The sequence below is a fragment of the Pseudophryne corroboree genome, chromosome 7 (assembly GCF_028390025.1).
Source record: "Pseudophryne corroboree isolate aPseCor3 chromosome 7, aPseCor3.hap2, whole genome shotgun sequence".
Taxonomy (NCBI): Eukaryota; Metazoa; Chordata; class Amphibia; order Anura; family Myobatrachidae; genus Pseudophryne; species Pseudophryne corroboree.
The window spans coordinates 60,004,775-60,019,102 of record NC_086450.1 but is presented as its reverse complement, the minus strand read 5'-3'; the positions used below and the strand labels follow the sequence as shown (position 1 = coordinate 60,019,102).

The following is a 14,328-nucleotide window of genomic DNA, read 5'->3' as shown; positions in this document are numbered from 1 at the left end:
CTAATTCTTCTCCACTTAGAAAAACGGCATTGCACTGGATTCCGTGGATACTCCCAATGGCGACGCTTCACTAGAGCCCCATGTAAATGCCGACGGCCCACCAGATCCACCGTTACGGATAACCTCAATGGGTAAGTGGCTCTGCCTGTGATTCTCTGCAAATCCTACTGTGAGCTTGGTAGATTTCCACTAACCCTGCATGCTGTGCTTAATGTAGCTCCTTCAGCTTCTTACCTTGTAAGGGTATTTTTGGTGTAAAACAGCCTCCCCCCCCATCCAGAGTCAAAGTAGTTGGACTGATAAAGGCAAAATAGACTTTAATGTAAGATAGAAGCAGAATACAGCAGGTGTTCCATGTGGAGATTTGCGCCCCTGAATTGCACCTCTTTCACCTGGTAATTATTAGGACTCTTTTGGTTTGCAGTATACTCTGAAGGCGCGATGTGGTCAGTTTACCTTCAATCAAAATCCCGACGGTCAAAATACCGTCAACCATTGACCGACGGTCAAAATTCCGACATGGTCAAAATACCGACATTTTAAAATAACGACAAGGTCAAAATACAGACATTTAAAGTGTCGACAGGTCAAAAAGTCGACATGAGGTTTTTCAGGATTTTTTTTCATTGAAACCGACTTGTTCATACTTTACCATCCCAGTGGACCTGGAGGAGGAATGTAATAGTATGCCGAGCGCAGCGAGGCACCGTGTCCCCGAAGTATGGCGAGCTCAGCGGTACACTTATACGGTGTCCATGTCGATGTGTGGCCACAGACATCAAATTTTTTATTTAAAAAAAAAACTTGTGTAGACTTTTTGACCTGTCGACATTTTAAATGTCGGTATTGTGACCTTGTCGGTATTTTAATTGTCGGTATTTTGACCTTGTTGTGATTTTGACCATCGGGCAATTGTTGTAGGTATGTTGACCGTCGGGATTTTGATTGTAGGTATTTCGTACTAAACCCCTGAAGGCTTACGATGGGGTGGGGGTGCTTTGAACACAGAAAATCCCTGTGAGGAATGCAAACTGTCTTCTCTGACATGGAGCGTAGGTGCCATCAATCATTTTTAGAACTTTTAGAGGATTTAATTCCAGCTTCTTTGTTTAGCCTGAGAGAAATCACAAGGTGGTTTATGGAGAAGAGAGAGTATTCTTTCTTCCTAGTTAATTATTTGCAGGTGTTTGCAGTGCTTAATAGTACTGTAGTTTTGTACTTGGCGTTCAGCAGATCTCTTCCAGTTGTGGTAGCAGATAAAGACTGCAACAGGCCAAAAATGCTCATCTACCTTCTTTTTTTCACAGCAAGCCACTGAGTATCTGTTTCTTACTTTTCAGGACATAAAGGCTCTGCTTTGCTTTGTATGTATGTCCGTTCTCTTCAGCAGTTATCCCGGCTTCCTAGCGATGGGTGGCACTTCTCCTGCACTGTCCAACCTGTTGCTTTTCTACATAATCTGCCTTGGATGGAAACCTCTCATTCGCTTTCTCTCTCAGCTCTCTTGGGGATGTGGGTTTATGCTTCCTATGGAGTCTTCATGTTACTGTCCATGGTTTTTTAGGCAAATCAGACGGAGAAGTGGAGAAAATGGAGACTGCGTCAGTGGTGGGTGAATGTCCCCCATCAGCGGCACAGCAGGATAGACCGGAAGTGCTACAAGATGCCCCAGTGGAATTATCATTATGGGCAGAAAGTGGAGTTACCCCAGAGGAACAGAGTGAGACGGATATTAATGGTAACACAAGCGAGGCAATGGTAACTGCAGACGATGGTACCGACCTTGACGAAGAAACAAATTTGGACCAGCAGGAAGAAGAGCTGTCTGATGGCTCAGACCATGTAAACAACAATAAGGAAACTGTGGCAGATGTTGAGCATAAAAACGTAGAGGTTTTGGCACCAAATTCCTCCGAGGTAGATGGAGAGTCAGCACTACATCATAGAGAGGTAAGCCCATCGGGAAGTGAAGTCTTTCAGGATGCTCTGGATTTTGTTACCCAGACTCCAGATGCAATTAGCGGGCATAATGAAGAAGCTATATTTTCCATCACCGACATTAAGAATGAGGCCCTAAAAAGCAGCCAACTGGGGGACCTCCCGAGTGAAGACAGGGAACATGAGGTAGAGTACACAACCAGTGAATGTAACGTTAATCCAGAAGAAAGGATCCAGGCTTCAGATTCTGGAGCACATAACACACATGAAATTTCAACCTATGAACATAAGAGTGATGAGAATGAAGCATTAAAGAGCACTCCAAATGATGATAGCACCAGCTTCAGCCCTCAAGAGTGTTGTAAAAACGATTTGGAAGGGAAGGCTGCCAATGATACTATAGCAGCTGATCTAGAACATAACAAATCTTGTGGGGAGATGACTAAACTTGCAGAGGAGTCTCCAAAGGATGAATCAGAATTCCAGCCTATTGGGGAAAACCTGGGCCCCCCAAAAAATGATGATGCCACAGGGTCCGTGACAGATGAGAACTTGTTAGTCTCCGTAGAGACCGGCACTGAGGATGGTAGACACGATATGGATCAGATGAATGCTTGTCCTCCTGAGCTGCCTTCACAAGACACAATATTAGAGGTGGCTGCTCCTGTGGTGGAACCTGAGCATAAAATGTTGGATAGTCTAGAGCCTTGCATTATAAACAAAAGGGAAAGCATTACTGAGGACAAAACAGAAAATATCAGGCCTGATGGTTTGGACTGTGACCAAGATCAGATCACCAGTCCAGAAATAAGTCAGAAGATTGAAAAACCAGAGTCCCCAGAAAGTGAAGATGCTAAGATGGTGGAGCAAGGGGAACAAAACAAACCTTCTGATGGCAAACTTCAGGAAAAAGATGACAAAGTGGCAAACGTTACTGAAAATCCAAAGGAGTCTGTTGACACATTCAGCAGCGAGGGCGAATCGGCACAAGAGGGAGATGAAACGGACGAGGAAGAAGAGGGTGCTGTACGAAGTGAGAAGTACACCGGAGAAAGTGAATTATCCGGTGCACCATCGGTACCGGGCGGGTGTGGGCAGTCTATGGAAGATATAAGAATGGATGAAGGCTCCGATACAACACCAAAGAGAGGAAAAGGCAAAAACAAAGAGGACTGTGTGGTTTGCTGAGAAAGAGATCTAAGTGGTTCTTTATGCTAAGTAGATACCCACATGACACTGCTGAACATCCTCAACCATTAATGCTATTGCACTATGCTACCAGGGGAGACTGCATCTCATGTGTGGCAAAATGAAGAGGCACAGCTTTGCTCCACAGAATTATACCCGTCTGTCTATCTTAAAGTGTACCAGTTGGTATACCACTTTCAGATGTTTAGCTCCTGGAATATAGCAACATTACAGGACAGTGGCTGGTCCAGGAAATTGTTCTGAAAATGTTGCCTGCAGCCAAGACCGCTATTCATTTCCATGATGTCTGTGCTAGGGAATTTTTATATTTTTAGGTTTGCATTCTCCCGTTCTCTCCCTATCCTATAGTAACATGTTTAATGCCCCAGTTGTTCCTTTTACGTGTACCTAAATAGTTTGGCTTATGTTTTGGCAATACCAAGGATGTACTTTTGTGTTCTGGGTGAAACTCAACTCCTCTTTGGTGTAAACGAAAAATACAGAATCTAATCGCTTATCCTTTTTAAGTACTTTAGGTTATAGCACTGTTTTTTTGTTTGTTTGTTTTTTACGTCTGATTCAGATTAACTGTGGCCTTTTTTGCTGGACCTATGCTTCCTCTGTCACTCAGAGGCACCTTGTGCTTTATACATCAAGAATAACCAAGAAAAGAAACCTCAAAAATATTTCTATATAAGTTATGTTGCAGGGATACGAAGAACGGTGGAATGGCGCTAGCTTTTATTTATTTCACTGGCTTGTCACTGGATAAGTGTTTAATTTGATCTCACATTCCATGTTAAACAGAATGAATGTATGACAAATATATAATTACTAAATTAAACTTTTTTTTTTCCATATGTTTGTTAGCTTTGTATGTATTCACGTTTATGTATAGAATTGTAAATGCAGACACGTGCACTTGATCCACATCCATTCTCCCCACCGTTACTGAAATTGTGTATTTAAATAGCTGGATGTTTGTAAACGTACAATGTAATGATATTGACATGAGGTGCAAGGAATACATATGGGGGATCTCCGACGTTGCTATGTTGCAATGTGGGTGGCTTTCTGGACAACTTCTCTCAGCAAATTCTGAGGGTTGTAGTGTTCCAAGCATTTCTGCACGAAGGTTCAAGGTTGATTGCAAAACCACATTTTCTTTTAATGGGCAAAACCATGTGCACTGCAGGTGAGGCAGACGTAACACGTGCAGAGAGAGTTAGATTTGGGTGGGTTATTTTGTTTCTGTGCAGGGTAAATACTGGCTGCTTTATTTTTACACTGCAATTTAGATTTCAGTTTGAATACACCACACCCAAATCTGTTACACCTGCGTCACCTGCAGTGCACATGGTTTTGCCCATTAGAGGAAAATGTTGTTTTGCAATCAACATTGAATTAGGCCGTAAAGCTCGTGCTTTGGTCTAGAATGCTAGATCAATAGAGAGATGTGCAACATTGTATAGGCTGAAATATAGTAACTGCATACCAGGAATAAGTTTTGCGAGCAATCACCTTTTTGTATATGGTAATATAATAAGGTATAAATCGCTCAGTTAGCACTTAAAACGTTTATCTTCTGCACCTTTGAGGAGGTCACATTTAGAGAAAAAATATGTAAATGTATATAGATTGCTTAATATAGAAGTACAAGTAGTGCACAACTTGGGAACTTCTTGTGATACAAATTTAAATGCACTTATTTGCAGACACATTTAAGACATACTGTATACCCATTTTAGTACGAAGGATGCTGTCTTTGAAGGCCAGCGACTTGCAGGCTGTGTCCTGTAAATGGAATGTGTTTGATATCGGCTCTCTAGTGAGATAATAATCTCTAAAGATATGCAATAGCCAAAATACCTTGAGGCTGAGAATTTTGTTTGCACTTTTTTTTATATCTGTTTTGTTGTTCTTTCTGTAATGTTACATATTAATTTTAGGTTGCTGTGTAAGGGTTCAGTATGATTTACCAGCGGGCGGGATGCCGGCTGTCAATATCCCAACAGTGTTATCCCGCCCACCAGAATACCGGCTGCGGGGCGAGCGCAAAGAGTCCCCTTGCAAGCGAGCATCTGTTTCCACTCTGTGGGTGACGTGGACACCCACGAGTGGGAATAGTCCTGTTGCGCGCCAGGATTCTGGCTGAGGCATTGTCAACTGTTGGGATTCTAGCATCGGGATACCGACTGCTGGGAAATTTAACTCATCCCCTGTGTAACATTACCCATCTTCTACTGTAAGTGGAGCCCTTCTTTTTGGTATTTACCGGGCATTTTCAGTGTGCGGTTATCTTTGCGGGAATGGAACTGAATGTCTATAGAAGTCCTACATCGCCATCTTGTGGCAGTTGAGACTTACTGTAATCTAAGTGACAGGATAAAACGAGTGATAATCTCTCATTACAAAGTAATAAACGGTGCTCCAGCCAATCAGATCCTGTCATGTGTTTAAAAAATGAAAGTTAGGAGCTGATTGGCTGGAGCACCATTTATCATTCGTAACAAGTCATAAGAATATCACTCGTTGTTAAATCTGCCCCTAACTTTTGAAACTGAGGTGGAATTTGAACATTATAGAATAACAAACATTCAAAGTAATATTTGTATGACAGTTGAACTTTAACTATGCATTCCAATATTCCGAAATATGAATGTTACATGTTGATATTTGTGCAGTGAAATCTGTATCTTGTGTAATAATGCCAGGCACACACATTGGGCCTTATTCAGAGCGGGGCACACTGCCGATTTCTGATTTAATGGAGCAGTTTTTTTGCTAAGGTGCATGCATCTAATCATGCCATGCATGCATCCCGATTTTGCCCTTTACAGCGTGAGCCCTGGCTTTATAGCTTTCGCATATGTAAAAGAGGCGTGGCTATGGGGGACATTTACTAAGCAGTGATAAAAGTGGAGAAGTGAGCCAGTGGACATGTTGCCCATGGTCACCAATCAGCATTGACGTAACATTTATAATTTACATACTATAAATTATACAGGGCATCTGGTGGCCATGGGCAACTTCTCCACTGGCTCACTTCTCCACTTTTATCACTGCTTAGTAAATGTCCCCCCATGTCTCTCTTAAGGCCCGTACACACTGGTCGATGTATCGGCCGTTCTCTTGAACGGCCGATACATCGCGGGACCGCCGGCCAGTGTGTACGGGCGATACGTCTGTGAACTCCGTCGTTCACAGACGTATCGCGTCGGCCGCGCAGCACAGCCGACAGCCAATATATCTAACGATATATTGGCCCGTCGCTGTGTGTGTACGGGGCGGTCGTCCGACCGCCCGTATACATGCTGCGGCGGCCGGCGGTGATTGACAGGTGAACTGGGCGGGCGACGTCAGTCCCCCGATGGATCGGGCTGTGTGTATGCACAGCACACTGCCCGATCCGTACATAGATATATCTGCAGATCAATTGATCTGCAGATATATCTAATAGTGTGAACCCACCATTAGGGGCATGTCCTCCTTCCTCTGTGCTGTATGGAGCATGCCGGGATTGTAGGGGGTACCACCCTGTTTCTCTGTTGCTGGGCGGCCAAGCTGAGCTTCTGGAGGTGGAGCTGCGCGTCAGGACTTTTAAGGTAGACTGGCCCAACAGGCCATCGCCCCTTTTGGCATTTGCCAGATGGCCAGTCCGGCTGTGTAGGGAGGTGTCTCAGCATGCGCATGGAGAGAGTTCTTCTTATATGTGTGTTATGGGAGTGTGCAGAGCGTGTCTGCAGAAGTCATGCTTGCAGAGATGCAGACTGCTCACATAGGAGGTCATACTTGGATGGAGAAACTGCACCGGCCACAGGGCTGGTGCGACCAATGGTGGCATCTAAGGACACACCAAGTGGTATTACTGCACGTACGGGCACAGACAGCGGCCGTTCAGTCCTTGCACACCGGACACATAGACAAGGGAAGGGCTTTGTATCGGCTTATACATTAAGTTGCAAACCGGCGACTGCCTATAGGTGCAGCTCTGAGTGCTCCTGTGTCCTTCTCTGAAGCGGGCCGATAGTTTGCTGTGTAACTGTTGCTTGTTGCTGTATACTGATGGTATTGTGTTGATATATATCTGTTTAAGACGCATACCCATCATAGGGGTTCTATGTACTAAACTGTAGAGAGTGATAAAGTAGCAGCCAATCGGCTCCTAACTGCCATGTTAGAGGCTGGGTTTGAAAAATGACAGGAGCTGGTTGGCTGGTACTTTATCTCTCCCCACTTTATCTCTCAAAGGCTTAGTACATAGACCCCTTAATTTGATATGCACTGCATGCATTCCCAGGTGAAACCAGCAATTTGACTGCAGATAATGAAGATGTAAATAAGTTGTCTGCCTGTTCCAAACAGAGGGCCTGGTTCAGAGTCAGATATTTCTGACGCAACTTCGAACGGAATTCTAATGCGACTATACTCTCTTCCTTGGTTGTGCACATCTGTGCCATCACTCCTCTCCACTCCCCTCCGCCAGAGCATTATCCCTGGCGCTTACGCCTACCCTGTGCTTGGTATAAGCGATGCGACTCAAATTGGCGTACATATATTGTTGCATACGTTCGTATTGCTGCATATAAGTGGATGAGATGCGTATGCCTCTGAACTGTGCAGACTTATGTAGTCACCAACGCATTCGCGGTAAGTAAAATCACTCTACAGTATGTGGCCACCTTTCGATTTGTCCGAGACTCAGAATCAGGCCTGGAATCTGCTGCTGAGAGGGGAGAAGTGGATTAATTACAATCTAGAACGAATGAGGGAGAGATGAGGCTGTTGTTTGGGTATTGTGAGATGTGTATACAATGGAAATAAACCAATTTTATTATTTTGAAAGTGAGTGAATCTTTATTTACAAAGCACTTTGCATTTAAGTGTACATCAATTCCATTGCGTTGAGCTTGGTGCTACCTGAGAAATCGGTTAATATACAACCCCCTTCCCCAACCCACACCCGGAAGGGTAAGAGCACACTATGCTAGCTTTCAGCAGATGTCACAAATGGTTAATGGTGATTAATCCAATTGTTGGTTTAAACTTAAATTAATAATTAATTCGAATAATTATCAATATTTGGAACTTGACAATTACGACATCATTCATCTTTCATTGTAAATCTCTTCTTGGGAACACAAACACCTTAGGAAAACCAAAAAAGAAAAACACTGGTATTACAGCGCATATAGATTGGATATAAACAATTTATTAAAACACACAAAAATATATATTCACAATTCATAACCACCCGCCGGTTGTTTTTACGGCTTAATAATATATATTTAATAAAAAACATACAATGTAACTTCTAGTGAGCTCAGTAACTTCTGTTGCTAAATTGAACACTGCCAAACAGAGATTAAGTTACATTGTATGTTTTTTAATAAATATATATGATTAAGCCGTAAAAACAACCGGCCGGTGGTTATGAATTGTTAATATACATTTTTATGTGTTTTAATAAATTGTTTATATCCAATCTATATGCGCTGTAATACCAGTTTTTTTTCTTTTTTGGTTTTATCTATTTAATACGGGTGAGTAGCCCTATATTACTGGCTGCACATAGATTGGAGTGACAGAGCGCTTGGTTATATTTCTTTTGTCTTGTACCTTAGGAAAACAACAGTACTAGGAACAAATGTAGCAATTGTGTAATGCAGAAACATTCTTTGCTGCAGGGCGTTGGGGCGTTGGGGGCCGTGTTATAAAGTTGCATGACTAAAACTCATATAAACCATATCTTGATCCAGTGCAATTTTTAATGTTCTGAAAACTTATGGGGTAATACAGACCTGACCGCAGCAGCAAGTTTGTTAGCAGTTGGGCAAAACCATGTGCACTACAGGTGGAGCAGATATAACAGTTGCAGAGAGAGTTAGATTTGGGTGGGTTATTTTGTTTCTGTGCAGGGTAAATACTGGCTGCTTTATTTTTACACTGCAATTTAGATTTCAGTTTGAACACACCCCACCCAAATCTAACTCTCTCTGCACATGTTATATCTGCCCCACCTGCAGTGCACATGGTTTTGCCCAACTTTTAACAAATTTGCTGCTGCGATCAGATCTGAATTAGGCTCTTATTTCACTGCATTATTCCGATTTGTGTACTTTACACCTCTACAAACAGTGTGAACATTACTCTCCGAACCCCTTCTAAAACTCCTTATTGTAAAAGTACGGTATGATGATGTCGTTTCAGAACTCTTAATTATTGTTGTGTACACAAGTCATTGTGTTTCTAATTACCATTTGCTTTGTATTAAAGGGTCACTTTGCTGTGTGCGTGTAATAAAAAAAATGAAACCATAAAAACAGTTTTTTTTTATATATATTTCTGTGTGTATGTATGCAATTACTGTTCACTTGATGTATTCTCCCCTCTGTTTTAAAATCTTTTATTCAATACTATACATAGACAGTATGCAACCTGGGGCAGTCCAGCTGCTGTGGGTCCACACATCCCACTTGCCCCAGGGCCGGATCTAGGGAGGGGGGGGGGGGGCGAAGGGGGCGACCGCCCCCCCCTAACACAGTCATAGCCACGCCCACTTTTGAGCAGAAGAGAACTCTCCGGGGAGAGCCTGAGGCAGAACGATGTGCGCAGCTTATACCACAGCAGCACAGAGGAGCCAGGAGAGCAAGGGTTACAGAGCATTTGCCCCTTACTTGCTGGTGTGTGGGTACTAGGGCTAATAAATGCAATTACCCCATAGCACAGTCACATGTACATAGAACAATCACAAAGCTCTATCTCCGTTTCACTCAAAAAGTTCAGTCAGAATTGATAGAGGAGGAGTTAGGATTGCAGATGGGAGGAGTTGGGACTGTAGAGGGGAGGAGTCAAGATTAAACAGTAAACCGCCCCCCCTAAAGAAAAGTCTAGATCCGTCCCTGACTTGCCCTGACATAATTTTGCTGTTAAGGCATGCTAAAACTAGTTCCACAGCAGCTGGAGTGTCGCAGGTTGCCTACCCCTGCTCTACATCTTTCTTTCTTTCTTCCTTATTCTATCGTAACTCTTCTTTCTTTCCGTCTCTGTGTTTTCTTCTGAACTGTGAAGAAATCCGTCTGAAGAAGCTGCTAGATGAGAGGGAGTTCTTCCTGGAACAGGTAATGTAAGGCTCCGTGGGTGGATCAGAAATGGGTGTTTATAAAAGACTGTCAATTAATGACGTTGTATAAACAATTTATTACTTTGATGATAATTTAGTTGGCTACAGCTGTGCCTCTGCTTTTGGGAACGCACCTGCCAAGTGCAAGAAGAAAAACAAATCTGCTTTACTGCTCGTTTATTTAAAATATTCTACTGGGAATAACTTGAACGTTTGCAGTTATTGTTTGAAAAGTATCAGGGTCAAAACTCAACTGCTTTGTGCAGAAAGTTCTAAGCAGTTTACAAAGACTTACAATGGATTCAGACCCTTGATAACGTTTTATGTGTAGAGGAGGAGGAAGGATGATATGGTCTGGCTTTTTAAATTGGAAAATGAATCCGTGATCCTGCTATAGTAGTCTTAAGGGCCCCATACACTTGAGCGATAATGCCCGATTTCAGCCCAATTCGTGCATTCGGCCCGATATATCGTCTGAAATCGGACATTTTAGAGGTGTTCCCGAACCGATCCGATCCGCATTCCCGTGAGCATCGGATCCTCCAGATTGAATGTGCTGCACGTTCAATCTGGTCCGACCTGGGGGCATGGCTTGGGATCGCCCAGGATCGCAAAGATATATCGTATGCAAATGAGAAGCATCCGATGTATCTTGGCCGATCCTGCCCCCCGGGAGGCTGTCAGGGTGATCGCCTGCGATCACCTCCGACATGAGATCGTTCTAGTGTATGGGGCCCTTTAAACATAGACCAGCAAGAAATCTCCTTTACATGTATACCACTTGGCCATAATTAATGTATGCTTATTCAGATCTGTCTGTATCTCTAACTCAGTGGTTCCCAAACTCTGTCTTGAAGGATCCCCAACAGTTCATGTTTTCCAGGTCACCTAGCAGGAGCACAGGTGTACTCATTACTTACTGACACATTTTAAAAGATCCACAGGTGGAGCTAATTTTTTCACTGGCTATTCTAGGAGGAGACCTGGAAAATTGAACTGTTGGGGGTTAACTGTTGCAGCCACTGAGAGACCAGGAGGGGGGAGGGGGTGGGGAGGATCCCCCTAAAAACACAAATAGAATTGGGATTGCTTTATTGTGCGCAAGTGTACCATTTATACGATATCTGCGACTTAGAGTTATACTTTCTCCAGTTTAAAAAGTGATTTTTTTGGTATTGGATTCCAATGTATTAAATCTTGGGTGAATTGGATGAAGATGACACAGTGACAGTGCAGATACTGTGCAGTCTTCATCCAATTCCTTGGGATTTATTATCTTTACCCGTGCGTTCAATAGATTGGATTTAGATTGATGGACTGTATATTCCTCCGCCGGAGAAACATCCAGATGTAAGACGACGGATAGAGAGCGTCCAGTGAGCGTCACAGGACCGGATTGGCTTTTGCCGCTGTAAATATTTTCAATTAACTGAAGTAAATTAGTGGAAGAAACTTTTAAGTTTTTTACGTGTTGCTTTAATACTTTGGACCAAATGTAATAGAGTGAGAGTTTCAGAACAAACCTGCCAACTGCCACTTTAAATAAAAATCAGCAAAACCTTACCAAATCTCTCACTTTTTGAAACTCTCACTCTGTTACGTGTGGGCCTATGTGTTGTATGTTGTTGTTGTTTTCCCTTTTCAAAAGAATAACAATATTCCTGACTCTCTGAACATGGTTGTCAGTAACCTTAAATACAAAAATATGACTTCTCCCACTGGCTTAAATAAGGTTACACCGGCTATAAACTTAAACTACATCATCAAAGATGAACTTGGCGTGAGAGAAGGCCGTGCCTGCTGCATTGTAGCACTTCTTGCGCAGATTTAGACTATGTTGCACACAGATAAGCAAATGTGACACATCAACTTGATCAGTGAAAGCCAGTAATGTAGTTTTATCACTCCCATTTATGCGAATAAGATGCACATTTTGAGCAAGAAAGATGCTCGTTCTGTGACCTGGCGCTGTTTGCAGAGACTTGAGCAGAGGACACATCTGTATGACCTACATTAAAACAACAAGCAAAGCGAACGGTGAAGAATACGGCTAAGCATATTCACACACACCTTACTACTGTCACGCGTGATAGCAGCATGAGGAACAAATAACTATAAGTCATGCATGAGCAAATCCGACATGTACATGTACAAATTTTGTGCATGTTTGCAAATGCACAATTTTATTATTTATTAGCAGTTTCTTATATAGCGCAGCATATTCCGTTGCGCTTTACAATTAGAACAACAGTTATAGAACAAAACTGGGCAAAAACAGACAGACATAGAGGTAGGAAGGCCCTGCTCGCAAGCTTACAATCTATAGGGAGGGAAATAGGCATTGATACACAAGGATAGAATAAAAAGTTACTGTAGCATAAGACATGACGAGGACCATACGAGATAGACGGAGAGAGGATGGAGAGGACACTGCCTGTGATCACTTACTGTACATTCTAGAGGGAGGAGATAAGGAGGTCGTCGGGTCAAATAGGGGCACAGGCGAGATTGGTGGATGGAGAAATTACAACAGCGTTAATAAAAAAGTATTTACATTTTTTTCTGAATTTCTGCATAAATTTGACCGTAAACATGTTCAGGTCTCTATCTAAGGGGTAAAAACAGGTCAAGATAAATTAAAGAACACACAATAGCATATACTTTTTTTCTTCATTTATTTATGAAAATGATCCAACATTATATTTCTGTTGCAGCGAAAAAAACTAACCCATGAAAACGCCTCTGTGGTGTTTTATGGTTGGATGGAGATCTCAGAAGGAGATCTTTGGTTTCCTCCAAACATAATGTATTTCCTTTACGCCAAAAAGTTCTATTTTAGACTCATCTGTCCACAAAATATTATTACAGTAGTCTGGCTCATCCAGGAGGTATATAGCAAACCATAAATGAGCAGCAATGTTCTCATAGAATAGTGACTTCCACCTGACTGGTCTGGCTCATCCAGGAGGTCTATAGCAAACCATAAATGAGCAGCAATGTTCTTCTCATAGAATAGTGACTTCCACCTGAATGTTCTCCAATGTTCACTATTCTAGTGTTTGCCTGAAGGTGGACTCATGATATTAGCCAGTGCCATAGAGATCTGCAGATGCTTTGATGTTACCCTGGGGGTCTCTGTGATCTTGAGGAATATTATTTGCCTTGCTGTTGAGTGGATTTGTTTGAGGACCACCTCTGGGGAAAGTAACAGTGGGGGCACCGGCAACTGTTCTGAGGTCCTCCATGAACCCTTTTGAATGAGTCCTGTCGTGTTCACAAGACTGCTATTAAGACAATACTTTGATAGTGAATACTCTAATTTACTTTTTTTTAAATAGGACAGGGCCACCAAAACTAATTGTAATCCTGTTCATTGACACTCCTGACACTAGGTAACACCTTGATAGAAATGATAATCCTAGAGGTTCAGTTACATTTTCTGACAGAGGCGTTTAATGTTCTATCACCTTGCTCAATAAACAAATGAAAAAATATATATCCTATTATGTGTTGCTTGATTTATTAGGATTTATTTAGATATTTGTATGACTTAGACGCAGAGCTGGACACATTTAAGGGCACATGTATGCAGGAATTCAGTATATTATAAAGGGTTTACAAACCTTCTGGTACCACTGTATATGGAGTGGACATGAGGGGGATATGGGCAATGCTGTATCCATAACGGGTGCAGTGCACACGGGCTCCTGGGTCCAGGGGGGCCTACACCACACTTGCCCACTTTTTCTATACCTACCTTTTTGGAGTCCAGCTTTGTCCGCCACAGTGCTGCAAAATCATAGGAAAAAATGCGTGGTGGCAATTTTCCCAATGTTTCGTGCATGCACAGTAGGGAAATCAGGAAAATGGTGCTCTGCTCTGAGCACCAGAGTCTACTAGTGCTCAGACCAGTGCTGACTGCTACAGAGGAAGGGAGGGAGCCAAAATGGAGACTGTACTCAAGTCCTCTCGTCCTTTGATACGCCCCTGGATGGGGGGGCAAGTCTGGTAGAGAAGTCTTGTAGGTGGTAGTGGCTAGACTGTATTCGAGGGAAAGCGATGTGAAGGTATAAGACAGA

General features: G+C 42.7%; 1 protein-coding gene across 22 annotated transcripts in view; it reads left to right on the top strand.

The window, feature by feature from the left end:
• LRRFIP1 (LRR binding FLII interacting protein 1) overlaps positions 1-14,328 on the top strand; it is a 276,900-nt gene that overhangs the window by 210,652 nt on the left and 51,920 nt on the right. For 21 of the 22 annotated variants that reach the window (XM_063933191.1, XM_063933181.1, XM_063933200.1 and 18 more), the window contains 2 exons: positions 20-131; positions 1,565-3,984. In XM_063933191.1, coding sequence (XP_063789261.1) covers positions 20-131; positions 1,565-3,126 — 1,674 coding nt within the window. In that variant the 3' untranslated portion in view covers positions 3,127-3,984. Of the gene's footprint in view, positions 1-19; positions 132-1,564; positions 3,985-10,197; positions 10,248-14,328 lie in introns of those variants that run through there. The other variant, XM_063933201.1, reaches the window with a different exon arrangement.